The sequence below is a fragment of the Onychostruthus taczanowskii genome, unplaced genomic scaffold (genome assembly GCF_017590055.1).
Source record: "Onychostruthus taczanowskii isolate IOZ18803 unplaced genomic scaffold, ASM1759005v1 scaffold18, whole genome shotgun sequence".
Taxonomy (NCBI): Eukaryota; Metazoa; Chordata; class Aves; order Passeriformes; family Passeridae; genus Onychostruthus; species Onychostruthus taczanowskii.
This window is the reverse complement of record NW_024499017.1, coordinates 4942945-4958890: the sequence shown is the minus strand read 5'-3', so window position 1 is coordinate 4958890 and position 15946 is coordinate 4942945. Positions and strand designations below refer to the sequence as shown.

Here is a 15946-nt window from a genome sequence, read left to right as displayed (position 1 = left end):
TCATCTCATAATTTCTGCATGAATTAATCTGTAATTTTAAGTTATACTAACATGAATAAGTTATTAAAAATTTTCAGAACTCTATAGTGACATCTCTCTTCTTTTGACAGGTTAAGATTGTCCTCAGAAAGATAGGAGTACTTGTATAGAAATAGTATGTCTCTTTCTTTGCCCACTCCTAATAAAGTATAATTGAAAAGTGTTCATTATTGAAATGAACACCAGAGAGCAGGTGCTGAGTGCCAAAGGTTCCCATTTCCACAGAAACCAGCAGTCTAGTTTCTAAGATTACAAGAAAACTCAGCATTTGTTAGTGAAATTTCAAATGCCGAACATATAATTCTGTAATTCTTCCACTAACTGAAGAACAAACCCATTTCTGTCTAGAAAACTGGTTGATATTGCTTTGTATTCTCTGAGCTACTGTGTTGTATGGTGGCTCATAAAAATATTTAGTGTATTTCTTTGGGTTGAAGTAGGTATGAGGTTAAAAGAATGTTACATTTAGTAATAATAAAGTTTAAATTGCTTAGACTTCGGTAGACTATTGATATATGTTTGTCATTTTCCTGTGTTGATCACTGAATTGCATTTGTAATCATCAGTTGTAAACCCATTATAATGAGAACAGATTTGAACTGAAACATGCTTTTCTTTTCTGTGGTCTGATAATAACTTGAAGATAACTTATGGAGCAATTATTTGGAGAAAGGAGAGATACTGGAGAGAGCACATCAGCCCTCTGTGGATGTGGCAGGCCAGAAGAACAACCTGCACCTGTATGTGCTCTCAGATATCACTACGTCGTTCATGGTGCTGGTTGGCATCTTCTTCCCTTCAGTGACTGGTGAGATGCTGGCATGAGGGGGCTGCTGGGGCTCTGAGCTTCCTCCTGCCCTGTGATCTTACCAAAATGTACTTTCAGGTATCATGGCTGGTTCAAACAGATCAGGGGACCTCAAAGATGCACAGAAGTCCATCCCTGTTGGAACCATTCTTGCCATTGTCACCACATCACTAGTCTGTATCCTTTTCAAATTACTGGAGTGCTGGGACATTGCATCGGATTTCTGGAGCTGCTTTCAGCTCACCAAATTGTCAGTGCAAGTATGATTGGCCAGTGGGAGGCAAACCCCAAAACAACAGAACATTAATCCTAGAGCTCAAAGAATTGTAATTATTACCCTGTTACTTTCCACCCCCTTTTTTTGTGGTGGGTTCTTTTCTTTTGCGTTCCCATTGCTGTTCTTTGCTATACAGTGATCTCTAGCTTTTCATGCTGCTGGTGTACTTGGAGATATTTTTTTAAGGTTGCAGTGAGACTTTTAAGATGAGGGGAGACTTTAATGGGAGAGTTCATAAATTTCAGTTCCTTTTCTAAAAAAAAAAAAAAAGCCTTTTCTTTGGAGTGAGTTTAAGGAATATAGGTTTTCTTGAACATTTTAGAACAAGATAAACTGGAGTCAGAAATTAGACAGTGTTCTGAAGCGTTTTTTCAGCTCCTCAGGGCTTGGGGCAACAGGAGCTTTGCTTAGGAAAGACTGTCTTCATCTCTGCTCTCCTGCTTAAGAAGAGATGAGCCAAGATCTTTCAGCTTTATCTAGCTCTTGGTGTCCTAAGAGACAATTTATCAACATAGAAAACTAAAAAAAATAAGTCTAAAGAGTTTTCTGAATCAGTTTCACCAAAAGTCAGCTGGCTGCGACGGTGACTCTCCTGGAAATTCTGCTGTTTCATTCCTGGTTTTTTGCCAAAGCTTGCCAAGCTGTAAATCAGGACGCAGCTTGCTTGTCCCAGCTCTTTAGCAGTGCAGCATTTCCCTGCTGTCACTTTGGGAACTGACCCTGTACCAAGAAGTCAGCATTTCTTGTGGATGTAATAAATATTAAAAGAGGTCCCAGCTTTAACCCCCAGCTCTGCTGGCAGCTCTGGCCTCACCCAGTGGGTGACTGGATGTGTGTCCCTGTTCCTGCTGCACCAGGGTGGGAGCAGTGTTTCTCTTGTGATTGCAGTTTGTAACTTATAGTTGCATCTCAGGGGTAGAATTCAAGATTTAACCATTTGTGTGAACTTAATTCACGAGGTCTAAAACTTTACAGGAATGCCAGATCCAAAAAGCCTGAGGTATTTTGTACTCCCCAATGCAGAAGCAGTACAGTTAATAACAAACCTAATAGCCAAAGACTTATTGGTGATGTGAATGCCAGCAGAGATACAAAAAAAAGTGTGTGTGTAAAATATCACACACAGGCAAAGGAGAGAGAAAAGAAAGATTTTAATATCAGCTTCTGTACTAGAGAAGATTAAACTGACCCTTTTAGTATAAAAATGCTTCATTTGATTTTTTCTCCTTTTTCATAGCATTTAAACCTGTCCTTTTTTAAAAACTGAAATTTAGAAGAAGCTTTCTTTGTAGCATTAGGAGATGCTTGTGAGCAGTGAGACATTAATTTCCTTGCCAGCTTCCATGTACTTGTGGAGAAGCTGGAGTGCAAGTGCCACAGGATGGAGGCACATACTGTCCTTTCCACAATACTTTAATCTGCCATGTCTAAATAAATTCTAGTTCCTTAACACACTCTGTCCTCCAGACTTCAGTTGTGTGTTATTATTTGGAGCCTGCATAGAAGGTGTTGTCCTGAGAGATAAGTAAGTGTTACTGCTTTAATGCTCTCCTTTGTTTTACTTTTATTTTTTTGCAGTGTAGGTGTTTTCTTGCCTGTTTTCTGTGTGCCCCACTCCTCTTCTTGTTGTTTTTTTCTTTTTAATTTATTTTTAAAAATTAAAAAAAAATACTTCTGGGTGCCTTTTAAACCATATTTGTATGTAAATTGTAAGCACAGTTTTTGTAATCTTCTTGTATTCTATTTGATGTTTTCTGACATGGCACCCTCAGATTTTCCATCCTGTGTCTTAGTTCTTGTATCTTTTTTGTAATTGTAAAAAATAATGTTGTGATAATAATACAATAATTTAAAAATATATATGATGAAAATAAATGTTGAAATCAAGCTGCAGACACTTCCAATCCGTATATCAGAAGTAACTGAGATTTGCTACTTTTTGTGTTCTCTAGTTAAGAAAATAATATAGTATACAATACAGTATACAGTGCAACATATTAAATACAGTACAACATATTAAAAATATGGCATTATTAATAATAGTATTTAAATGACATGCTAAAAGTGACCTGAAAACCTGAAAGATGAGTTTCAAAATAGTCCTTAGAGTACGAATGCCTGAGTATGTTCCCGATGAGTGCCTGGGCTGTTCCCGATGAGTGCCTGGGCTGTTCCCGATGAGTGCCTGGGCTGTTCCCGATGAGTGCCTGGGCTCTTCCTGCCCACAGGTTCGGCGACGCGGTGAACAAGAACTTGGTGGTGGGCACGCTGTCGTGGCCCTCGCCCTGGGTCATCGTCATCGGCTCCTTCTTCTCCACCTGTGGGGCAGGGCTGCAGAGCCTCACCGGGGCGCCCCGGCTGCTGCAGGCCATCGCCAAGGACAACATCATCCCTTTCCTCTGGGTGTGTACCTTGGAAAGCCTTGCTGCTCGTGCTGCCTCACCAGCTGCCTGACTTCATCCCCTTAAAATCAGATTTATTCTCCCCGCTTTGCCCAGCGCTGAAGTGAGGGGCAGTATTTTTTATTTTGATGGGTTTTTTTCTTTTGTTGGAAACAAAGAATACTTTGAAGGATTTTTTAACTAGACTTAGGGGGTAATTTTATCAAGAAGTTTTAAAATCTAATTTTGTAAAGCATGGGAAGCCATTAGGTTAATTAGACTCCTTGCTCTAGAGAAGGAAGTATTACTTCCTTCCTTACTAGTAGGAGAATGACTGTTGATTTTAAAATATGTAATTTTCTTTTTTCCCATTACATAATTCCCATTATGAAATACCAGGAAGATATGCTTAATGTTTCTGTTTCTTCAGATCTTTGGTCATGGAAAAGCGAATGGTGAACCGACGTGGGCTCTTCTGTTAACAGCATTAATTGCTGAGCTGGGAATCCTTATTGCTTCACTTGACATGGTGGCTCCAATTCTCTCAATGTAAGAAAGAGCTGGTTGCTGTCTTGGGGGGGAATAGAAATATTCTTGAGTTTTGCTAGTTTGGTTGTCTTTCAGAGCTGTGTCTTAAACCAGTAAAGCAAATTCCCAGAGCCTGAGTTCCACTTCTGTAATTTCTATGAGTGCTCTGACTTCAGGCTCTACACATAAAACTGTTTGTTTCTGCTCTGGAGTATTCTGTGAATAAGCAAGTTTTTATTATGTTTTTATTCAGTTTGAAAAAACATTTTAATCACAGAACAATGACAGCATTATGTTGTGAACAGATCTAACTTGATCCAATTAAAAAATTGTTCTAGCTACTTTATGCTGATAGTTCAGGCTAATAAAAATCAGAGGGGTGGAGGTACACTGCATGGGACAGGGCAACAGGATTTTGACTTGAAATCAATCAGGTAATCATAATATATGCCAGGATCTAGAAATGTGCATGTTAAAAGGTTTTGCACTTCTGTTTTTCAGGTTTTTCTTGATGTGTTACCTCTTTGTTAATCTTGCATGTGCAGTCCAGACACTTCTGCGAACCCCGAACTGGCGGCCCCGCTTTAAATATTACCACTGGTGAGTGGAGGGCTGGCACCTCACTGAGCCTGCAATCTGCACCTGAGCACCTTCTCCAGGCGGGCAGGGAGCATCTTTTATTGCTCTGGGTATCAGCTGTACACAAGAGCCAGACTCAAATATGTCATGGCACAAGAGTTTCATTTTAACAACAGGATACTGAAACTGGTGGGACTGGGAAGATCCAGTGGAGGCTTTGCTTTCACTGCCAGTTCAGCACAGACTGTTTAAATAAAAAAGAGGAAGAATGTAATTGACTTGGTTTTTTTAAGCTTTTCTGCCCCACTGCTTATTAATATTTTTGCTTTTCGTTTTAGGGCCCTCTCATTTTTAGGCATGAGTATTTGCCTGGCACTGATGTTCATTTCATCGTGGTATTATGCTTTGGTAGCTATGCTTATTGCAGGCATGATTTACAAGTACATTGAGTACCAAGGGTAAGTATTAACTGGATAAGAAAGGGTAAGAGGAAGGCTGGATCTCTTTAATGAATTATCTCTAGAGTCTTTACATTGGGAAAAGGAACTGTCCAGAGATGATTTGGAGGGCTTTCCTTATTAGTAAATTTTTGTTTTCATTATTTTACTGTGTCACTGCTAAGCAAAAGCCCCTGAAATACTTTGTTGTTAAGCCTCTAAAGGTGTTAGGTGAAACATTAATCACAGGAAGCAGAATGCTGGTTGGGATCTATCTGCTGTGTACTGCACATGATTACTTCAGGCTCAGAACACCTGATGCCAACCATTATATTCCAATTTATCTGCTGCCAAGGTCTGTCTAGAACAGTTCTTGTAAAGTTGAATTGACTGCTTGGGTTGCTGGAGATCAGCATTGGATGGAGTCAGGCTGTAGTGTGGCTTTCTAACTTAATTTGGCCGATTAACTAAATAGGGTATTGAAATGTCAGATATTTGTATATGCTTGGGAAGCCTTCTCTGTAGTGTTGATTACAAATTAAGCCCAGAATGGTGGTTCATCATATATATTTTACTGAAACATTTCACTTCTCTTATGTGATCTGTGATATTGCAGACATTCATGCACAAATTATAAATGTAGATGGCATACGTGTCATGTTATTAAAGTCACTGTAAGGTGCTCAGATCTTTATAAGCTGACATAAGTGTGCAGGTGAGTGCTCCTGGAGCCATGTGTTGGCTGAAGTGTTTGTTCTTCACAGTGCAGAGAAGGAGTGGGGTGATGGCATCCGGGGCCTGTCGCTCAGCGCAGCCAGATACGCCTTGCTCAGGCTGGAGGAGGGCCCTCCACACACCAAGAACTGGAGGTACTCACCCTGCACTGATGAAATGGCTGGCATGGTTATCTGCTTACACTCAAGGAATTAAACTGGACTCCAAACAAGATGTGTGAATGAATTTAAATGCCCACGATATTTAAAAAAGTGTTGAGTTTGCAGTAAGCTGTCCTGTCACTGCCAAGCTGTCACTGTGTGGACTCTGTATTGGCAGACCTTTAGTGCCCTTTGGATCTTTAACTGGACTCCAAATTGGTGAATTCAGAAGTGGAACCTGGGGAAACTGGAGGTCTGTGAGTACAGAGGTGTAGAGGCCAGGAAATGAGCAGTGGCCAACATTCTTCCTTCTGATGTCTTCCCTTCTTGGTGTTGAAAACAGAGTGGGCAAGAACCCTCTTCTTGGCTGGGCATTACACAACCCTTGGGCTCTGAACAAGAGCAGTAGGAATCTATCAAAGACAGAGTTTATAAATCTTTCTATACTCGCTCAGCCAGACAGGCAGCAACTCGATTGATTGTGTAGCAATACCTTAAGGAACAGTAGGCAGGTGGGATCTGTGTTTAGATGGAAATATTTGTGTTTTCCATGTGCCAAGTTTCTGGAGACAAAATACAGATATTTTCTTGGCACAAGTACCCTGAAAGATCTGGGAGAACAGCCCTACAGTATGAACACTATGTGGGCTCCAATAGTACTTAAAAGAGTCTTGAAAAGCATGCCTGTAAATAAAACACTAATGCAAGCCTCTCAAGCTGAGCATATCAGCAGGTTTTATTACTCTCAGCATGATGCAGCAGCAGAATTCCCACAGTTTCACATTTACTTTTAACCAAGAGAAACAAAGTATTAAGTAAAACCCCTCGAATGTGTGAGAGACAGAATGTTTCACAGTTAATAATATTCAAGCACAAGATAAGTGATGAGAGGCAGTTTTTTTGAACCCCTCGAATGTGTGAGAGACAGAATGTTTCACAGTTAATAATCAAGCACAATATAAGTGATGAGAGGCAGTTTTTTTACTGTTATTGTTAATACTTAAGTTAAAAAATATATTGTCTTTTTTATTTTCTCCAGGCCTCAGTTGCTGGTGCTTCTGAAACTTGATGAAGATTTGCATGTAAAATACCCTAGACTGTTAACATTTGCATCCCAGCTGAAAGCTGGTAAAGGTTTGACTATCATAGGATCAGTCATCCAAGGGAATTTCTTGGAAACTTATGGAGAAGCCCAGGCTGCTGAGCAGGTCAGTGTCCTAAATCCTGAAGTTGAAAGTGAGTGGGCAGGTCATGCAAAATTTTGTTTCATAACCATACGTGGAAAAAAGCATCTTAATAAGGCTTCCATGAGACACAGAACACGTTCAGCAGTGCTGCAGCTGTTCAGTAAGGGACTTGCATACATGTTTCAGCTGCCAGTTGTGCCTTTGGGAATGCAGATCAATGCTCACCATTGTAAACAGCCTTACTGCATAAAACTGCCTTCATTTATAGGAAATAATGACTGTAGAAGTTTCTCTATGCTGCTTAATGGAGGCAAGAGGGCTATTTAGTTTTCTGAATATTCCAAGTAAAAGTTTTTTATGGAAAGAATGATAAAGTACTAGAATGGTCTGCCTGGGGAGGTGGTGGAGTCACCATTCCTTGATGTGCTTAAGAAAAGATTGGATGTGGCACTGGGTGCCATGGTTTAGTTGAGCTGGTGTTAGGGCATGGGTAGTACTTGGTGATCTTAAAGGTCTGTTCCAACCTAGTGATTCTGTGATTTCAGTAGCTGTTAAACTTAGCAAATGTGTTCTTTTTCAGTGAGTTGATAAATTTATTGCAAAAAGCGTTGAAGGATGGTCCTGAAATTTTTAAAATAGATTACTTAATCTTCCTCATTGTGTAAGCATGACATCATACACTGTGCTATATAGATGTAAACAGGGCTATTTGCTTTTTTCTCCAGAGGCTTTTTCTGTAGGAAAATTGTTACAAAAGGAAAACTAATTCATTAAACTGTTGATCAAGTTTTACTTTTTAAACCAATAAAAGGTATACTTGCTGGTGTGTGGGATTTGGTGCTTATATTTGTAAATTTAATATAACACAGCATGTTATGTGGGAATCTGAAACTGGAAATCCAAATGAAGTCAATTTGCCTTGGGTTTAAAAATGTGAGTGTTACAGGATTAGAAAATGGGAAGTAAAATAGCAATACAGATATCACAATCTACTACTATTGATAAGGGATGATACCACAAACCAAAAAATCCTGACTTTAATCTGTTAGAAATGCTGATGTTTGGAAAGAAACTGTTTTAAATAAGTGGGTATTTTCTCTTTTTTATGAGGGAAATCTGATGAGCAGAACTTCTCATTGTAATATGCTTTACCTATGGACATGTGAACCAGGAATTTACATTGTAATTTCGTGATAGAGAAACATTCTGTCTATAAAGGAGTTCCTTTTGGAAAGGAAAACTGAGATTTTTTCCTTGTCTGTCTTCCAGACTATTAAGAATATGATGGAAATTGAGAAGGTTAAAGGGTTTTGTCAAGTAGTTGTAGCCAATAAAGTTCGAGAAGGAATTGCTCACTTGATCCAGTCCTGTGGACTCGGTGGCATGAAGCACAACACTGTGGTTTTGGGGTGGCCCTATGGCTGGAGACAGAGTGAAGATCCAAGGTCTTGGAAGACATTTATAGGTGAGCTTTAAAGGTTTGGTGTGATCAGACATTGTGAACAGAGGTGTTTACTACACATATGGGATTTTAACAGAATCCTTGTAAGATTGGTTTTGAGTTTGTCTTTTTTTCTAGTCTTGATGGAGAAGCAGGTATTTTCTCACAAAACTGCTGTTTGAAATACCTGTTCCTTTAGGTAAAAGACCTAAGAAAGATCTTCAAAGATTAATCTAGCAGCTAAAACTCGTGTCTAATGAATGCTTAAAAAATTATAGGCTTGAGACATGCTGGTTTTGTGGCAAACTGTAATTTGTTTCCTAGATAATCCCTGTTTTGTCAGTGGTTCTAACCTGTCCTTCCCTAGTGGATAACACTCTCCTTGCTTCTATCTCTCTCCTTCTACTCTGGTCCAGTTACTTACTCAAATCAGAGCAGATGCTGTCTCCTCATACTTAGCTTTGAAGGTGCTTTACTTTACAGTGTGAAATAAGGCTTGTGTTCCTGTGAGTCTGCTTTTCCCTGGCTTTGTCACTTGGTCTGACCTGTCTGTGCAAGCCTTGCTGTACATACTTTTCTTTATTTAAGTGGTGACTTTATGTTTTGCTGACACTTGCTCAGTGAGTGGCATTTTTCTAATCATAAATGACTTGCAGAATTGGAAGTAACCGTGTTCTTCCCCTCCTGGGCAGGTACTGTTCGCTGCACAACTGCAGCTCATCTGGCTCTGCTGGTTCCCAAAAATGTCTCTTTCTACCCCAGCAACCATGAGCGTTACAACGAAGGCAACATTGATGTGTGGTGGATTGTGCATGATGGAGGCATGTTGATGTTGCTTCCTTTTCTTCTAAAACAGCACAAAGTAAGCAGCTACACAGAGAATGTTCCCCACTTATTTCTACATTCTTTAGTTTAAAAAAACATGGTCCAGTTGTACAGCCTGTATTGATAAATGAGAATGGACATGTTGCTGAGTTTTTGTTTTGTAGAGCAAAGTACTATTGGTTCAAATAACTGAGAGTTGGTGTTCCCTCACCAGGTTTGGAGAAAATGCAAAATGAGAATTTTTACTGTTGCTCAGATGGATGATAACAGCATCCAGATGAAGAAAGATTTGGCTACTTTCCTCTATCAGCTCCGAATAGAGGCAGAGGTAGAAGTGGTAGAAATGGTAAGGGAATTGAGCCCATTTTTCACTTTATTATGCACATGATGATGTATGGTTGTGACTTGATTGCAAACACAATATTTGTTCTTATTTCTGCAGCACAATAGTGATATCTCAGCATATACTTATGAGAGAACTCTTATGATGGAGCAGAGATCTCAGATGCTGAGGCAAATGAGGCTGACAAAAACTGAGAGGGAAAGGGAGGTATGTCATTTGTGGTTGTTCTCTATGGGCTGCTGAGGAGGATGACACAAAGTGCCTTCCTAGCAGTGTGTTATGTAGCTGCTGCTTAAATTTAACTCCTGTGCTCTAAAGATGTAAGGAAATACTTTTAGTGTAGCTTTTTTTGTTTCCCAAAATTGCATGTAGTTCTTGTTTTTTTCTTTATATGGGATATCCGGTATTTGTTTATAGCATATCCTGTTTTCCTACTGAAGATGTCTTTCCAGTTTGGACTTATAGGACACGTGACTGTGATGTCTATGACATGTAGCTATGAAAGATGATCCATCTTTTCTGCATGGGTTTGTTAGGCTTTTGTTTTTTTTAGTTGTCAAAACTAAAAAACTTTTGGGCTGGTCTTGTCTGTCGTTCCTGACCATGTCATGACATGAGCTGGACTGACATTTTTTCTTGTATAAATAGAGGCTTCTGTCAGTCCAAATTCTGCTTGGCTTAAACTCATCAGAACTGTTAAAAGTCAGTTTGGTATGTAAGACTTTTGGCTGGGGCAGATGCCTGGTATCAGAACTCTCCTGAAGCCTAAATTGAGTGAGCAAAATAAATGTCTATAATTGTTTAAAGAGCACCAGAGAGCATAAAATAAAATCTCTGAGTTCACCTGGTAACTCATGTGCCCTCCAGGCTCAGCTTGTCAAGGACAGACATTCAATAGCACGTCTGGAGAGCCTCTACTCAGATGAGGAAGATGAGGGAGACCCTGTTCCTGAGAATATCCAGATGACCTGGACAAAAGAGAAATGTGATGCTGAGAAGCGGAACCGAGGCAGTGCTGTGGGAAGCTTTAGAGATCTCATCAGCATTAAGCCGTGAGTCTTGTCTAAGTCTACACTTTGCATCTCTTGAAGCTCTACATGTGCTGTGCTTTTAATTATCTTTTGTTTCCTAATCCTTGGTTTGGACTTGTGCTATAAACATTGAGAGCTGGCTGTGAAAAGACAGCAGTTAGCATCCCCAGAAACCTCTAACACATCCCTCAATATTTCACTTGGTATAGCCAAATGCTAAATTGGAACTGTTAAATCCTGTGACAACTTCCCTACCGTCTCCCAAGTCCCTCCATAAAACACACTGATAATTTCACTGATCTAATCAGAATTTAAAAAAAAGATGATAATTTCACCGTCTAGTGTGTAGTGTGGATGTTTAACCCGGAAAGGAAGAAGCTGTGGAGATGGTGATGAATGGCTTGGAGCAGCATCTGTGTGTGATAAACCCTCTGAGACTTGCTGCTGCAGGAGCACTGCCATGTAACAGCAGCTGGGGTACTACCACTGAAGAGTGAGAAGTAAAGGTCTATTTTGGCTTTGTGTAAAACTGTGTGAATCTCCTGTGACTTCTCTGATGTCCTACATCTCACATGAAGAGCTCAGTCAGTTCTGCATATTTGGCAAAGTTCCAGATTTTTTTTCCTCATAAATCAGAATTCAAATCTGTTTTAGACTGAATCATACTGTAGAAATTCTGCTGAATTTGGTGTTAACTACTTGTACTTTTTCCTCTTCCATGCTTTCAGAGGGTGGGAAATCTTGTAAGTTTGTTATTTAAATTAGAAGTACATTAAGATGGTTGAGAGGAAAGTCTTAATTTTCTCAGATAAAAGCGGGAAAACTGTGTGTACTGATGGAAGAAAAGGCATAGAGTTGAGCATTCTTAGCAATGTTTGAAAGGGAGCAGGATTAGCTACTTAAGCTAAGTATCATTATAAGTAGGATGTAATAAACTACAAGAGTTGTCCTGACGAGAACTAAGGATAGAAAACAATTCCAGTCTGAACCTATTTTCTGAAGTGGAGTATGACACAAGCAGGAGGAAACATTACTCATTTAGAGAAGCTCTCATTGCACAGCACTGCTGGGATGTTAGTGCTGGCAGTTTCTGGGCACTAAACAAGCCCTTTCTTGTAGCCTACACCTTCAAATCACTGGGGAGATGCCGGTTTTAAATATCACCTTAGAGAAAACCACACGTTTAGCTTTCAGCTTCCTTTCCTAACTATATATAGCTAACAACTGTTATGTTCCTGCTGCTGTTTTTTTCTCACTTTCTGTAAACATAATCTGGCCTCAGTGTTGTCCCTGGCTTTCTGAAGCTGATGTGGTGAAGACAGAGGGTGTCCTTGCTCCAAATTAAATAAGAACATGAAGTAACAGAGAGGTAATTCACAGTGGGTAAATTATTCTGTTAGCATAATAAACATGGTTCTTCCCACCACATCTTTTTGTGCATATAAATAATTTCTTTGCAAATCTGAATATTCAGAAGAGCAGCAAGGTTACTAAAGAGTTTCACTCATTGTGTAAAGCTGAATCAATGAAAGCATAGATTCATATTTCATTTCTTTCTACTAATACTTATTTTTTTTACATTAAAATGAAGACAAAAACTCAACTGAAAAAGCCTCAAAAGTATAAATATATTCCGATATGTAAACTTTGATAAGTTTATTTATTTCTGTATTCCTTTTTTGTTACCAAAATAATGGTTGATTTCCTGTAAGAAGGAAGCATTCCCTGGCTTGAAATCTCCAAAGGTTACTTTTGAGTTTTGTTCCTGCATGAATTGATGTTATTTTGTGTTAATATGTTCCAAATAATTAATGCTTTCATCCCTCTTAGCCTGGATTCTTATGGAGCAGATGTGTATGAGATTATCCTGCACGTATTTCCCTTTTCTCCCCTAAATTTTGAACTAAATGGCTGCTCAAGTTTGACAGTGTGATTGAGATTTTAAGGACACCTGGGTAAAAGTGTTTCTTGCAAACAGCCAGGCAGAGAGGTTGATTAGTGTCATGAAGGAGAGCTTAACATCCTTATAACCCTCCAGAAAAGCCCCTTGCATCCAGCCTGTTCTGGGCTGCCATCCTGTGTTTCCCCATTAGGTGACTGCGGTCTCTAGTGGCCCAGCCTTTCTCTGGAGATGCCAGCTGCTGTTCAGCACCAGGAGGGAAGTGTGCTCCTGGCCAGTGTGGCTGAGCACGATGGTGCCAGGCTCCTGCTTGGTTCCCAGGCCACTGAGAGAGTTTGATGCTGGTTCCCAGCCACTGAGAGAGTTTGATGCTGGTTCCCAGCCACTGAGAGAGTTTGATGCTGGTTCCCAGCCACTGAGAGAGTTTGATGCTGGTTCCCAGCCACTGAGAGAGTTTGATGCTGGTTCCCAGCCGCTGAGAGGGCTTGGTGCTGCTGCTCTGGAGAGGTGCCTGTGCTGCCAGGGGTGAGGGCTCCTGGCAGGGCTGCCCACATGGAGGGCCCTGCAGTCATGACTGTGCCTGGGTGAAGAGCACAGCCCCTCCTGCAACTGTGCTATAGTTTCTTATGCAACACTAAATCATCTTTATCAAGTATGCTTTTTGAAGAGCAGTGTAACTTTCTAAACTGGACTTGACTCCAGAGATCTTAAAAACTAGCGGGCTAGCTGTATCTGAGTAAGTCTGGGAAATGTCTTTTGTATCTTCATCATAAAGTTTGAAGAAAATCACTGTGTTGAGTTGACATTTAACAGGGTATTTAGGAGATTTGAGTGTGGTTTTAGAGGACCTTTTTAATAATTCAGTGTTCAGAGGCGTGTTTCTAACAGGAAGTCTGATGTGCTTCTTCTCCAGGAACCAGTCTAATGTCCGAAGGATGCACACAGCAGTGAAGCTCAATGAAGTCATTGTAAATAGATCCCATGATGCCAGACTTGTGCTCCTCAACATGCCTGGTCCTCCAAAGAATACTGATGGAGATGAAAACTGTATCCTTTCAGGCAAGGCCTGGGCCACACAGAAGGTTTTTCTTTAATCTGTTCTCTTGAATTCATATGGCCACCAGTGCTGTTGAGGTGCAATATGTGATAAAGTTTTCCCTGAGTGGAGAATTCTGGCTTGTGGCTATAAGGTGGTAATTGCTTAAAGGAAAAAGTGCCACAAACTCACAGGATTTTGATCCTTAGAGGGGTACCTGCACTAAGTGAGACCAGAGCTGGGGGCTGTGAGCTGGCCCTGGTCTAAGCCCTGTGTATTTTGGTTTTGATGCTTTTTGTCCTTGACTTTACTGAAACAGACATGGAGTTTCTCGAAGTCTTGACTGAGGGTCTGGAGAGGGTACTGCTTGTGAGAGGTGGTGGCCGAGAAGTCATCACCATTTACTCCTGATTTAGAAGCTTCTAGCCCTGGTCTACATTTACCTTCTTGGCCATTACGGACATTCCAGTTTTAAACAGAGAAGAAAAAAAGGTTTTTTGCCTAACTTTCTCCTCATCCAGTCCTGTTCATTGTTTTTCCATTTGCAACATACATATCTTTTGGGATTGCAATATTTGTTACACCATCCAATTAGCAACATAAATTGTGAAGCTGCCACATTATTCAGTTTCTGCTTTGGTACCCCGGCATTTGTGCATGTAGTTTTAACACTAAACCTATTTTTAGTCAGCACTGCTATGTGCAGTATTTTTAGTAACTGTATGTAAAGTTAGGACATGAAAGCCAGTTACTGTAAAAAGATTTAAAAAGCTTTTTATATTAGGTTTGGGGGATAGAAGTGCATTATATAGCAGCTAGTTTCTGCTGAAGTTCAGCTATAAAGCATTTTCTAAGAGCACACTGAAGTAAGAGAGGACTGAAAAAGCTTTCCTTTTCTGGGTTTATTTCCAGAACTAAACTCTCAGTATTGGGTAAGAATTTATACTTTTAATACATTTATTGATAGAGATTTAAATAAATTATGTTGACATAGTTCAAATTATGTATGTAGCTTGCTATAAGTTTTGTTGCTTCTGAGACTTCAGGTTCTGTGAGGCCAGATCCCTATTTATTTTTGTATTTATTTGTCAGAAATATTGGATATGCAGATGCACACTGTTTAGGAGAGCAGAGATCTCACAATAAATTCTGAATCACCAGTGGATTGAAGGACCAGTCCTGTGCAGTTCTTCCATGCTTTAAATTCTTGCAGACCATCCATCAAAAGTACTTTGGGCATGTTGGGAGTCCCGTGTAGAGCCAGGTGCTGAGCTGCACGCACAGCGATGGGATTGCACTTGCACAGGCACAGGGACCTGCTGCTTCATTGTATGCTTTATGCCCTTAGAGGGAAAAGAAGAAAAGAAGACCTATATTAACCATTAAGTCTCTGGAGATTTTATCAAGCCCATTAAATTGTACTTTATGTACAGAACATTCGTATTTTTTCAATAAAATGTTGCATACACTTTGAACCTGCTCTCTGTTCTGTGTGAGGGGTGGGTTGTGCAGGAGGAGCCTCTGCCCTGCCCTGCTCCAACACTGGCACTGCTGCACCCTCCAGGTGAGGGGCTGGGGCTGTGTTGGTGCTCACCCAGATGGGTGGCAAGGCCTGCATGGGGTGTGTGTGTGTGAGGAGTGAAGGCTCTGGGGCACTGCCAGAACCCCCAGCACACAGAACTCTGCACCTGTAGAATACTGCACACACACAAGCCGTGCCCCCTCAAGAGTTCTGTGTGTGGGAGAGTGGTGATGCAAACCAGGGGCAGGTGAATAACATCCCAGGGACCTGGAAGAAAGGAAGGGATTGACGCATTTCTGTCCCATGGGCTCTGGCCAGGTGCTGTGCTAGTTCTGCCCTGGTGGTACTCCTGGGTGTTTCACTGATCACAGCTTGGTCGTTTGGCTGAGAGATGCAAATCTGAGAAACTATCCAGACTTTTATTTGAATAACTTAATAAAAATGCAGTTCATAGGAGTTTTATAGTTAGAGCCTGTTTGTTCTCTCTGTAAAGGACATACTTGATGGGATCAGGATGGTATTTATCTGTGCCAGGATCCCTTTGAGACAACAGCCAGGAAATACCGCGGGGGTGTGCTCTCTATTGGGTATTTTTTTTATTTTAACAAGTCTTTGCTTTTTTGATTTTGAAAGCCAAAATTAATATCACGCTTTCAAACCAATGAAAAGAATAAAGCTTTCTTATTTGCAATTACTGTGCTATTTGTACAAATTATTTTTACATCTTCAGAGCACTG

The 15946-nt window shown here is 40.4% G+C and overlaps 1 protein-coding gene across 6 annotated transcripts in view; it reads left to right on the top strand.

Annotated features, from left to right (window-relative positions):
- Nucleotides 1-15158, top strand: part of SLC12A4 (solute carrier family 12 member 4) — a 47480-nt gene extending 32322 nt beyond the window's left edge. For all 6 annotated transcript variants that reach the window (XM_041400481.1, XM_041400483.1, XM_041400484.1 and 3 more), the window contains 16 exons: nt 683-847; nt 926-1024; nt 2592-2649; nt 3353-3527; nt 3936-4054; nt 4535-4633; nt 4951-5070; nt 5814-5918; nt 6964-7132; nt 8381-8576; nt 9245-9414; nt 9592-9723; nt 9820-9927; nt 10588-10772; nt 13565-13698; nt 14007-15158. In XM_041400481.1, coding sequence (XP_041256415.1) covers nt 683-847; nt 926-1024; nt 2592-2649; nt 3353-3527; nt 3936-4054; nt 4535-4633; nt 4951-5070; nt 5814-5918; nt 6964-7132; nt 8381-8576; nt 9245-9414; nt 9592-9723; nt 9820-9927; nt 10588-10772; nt 13565-13698; nt 14007-14098 — 2126 coding nt within the window. In that variant the 3' untranslated portion in view covers nt 14099-15158. The remainder of the gene's footprint in view (nt 1-682; nt 848-925; nt 1025-2591; nt 2650-3352; nt 3528-3935; nt 4055-4534; nt 4634-4950; nt 5071-5813; nt 5919-6963; nt 7133-8380; nt 8577-9244; nt 9415-9591; nt 9724-9819; nt 9928-10587; nt 10773-13564; nt 13699-14006) is intronic.
- The last annotated feature ends 788 nt before the right edge of the window (nt 15159-15946 follow it).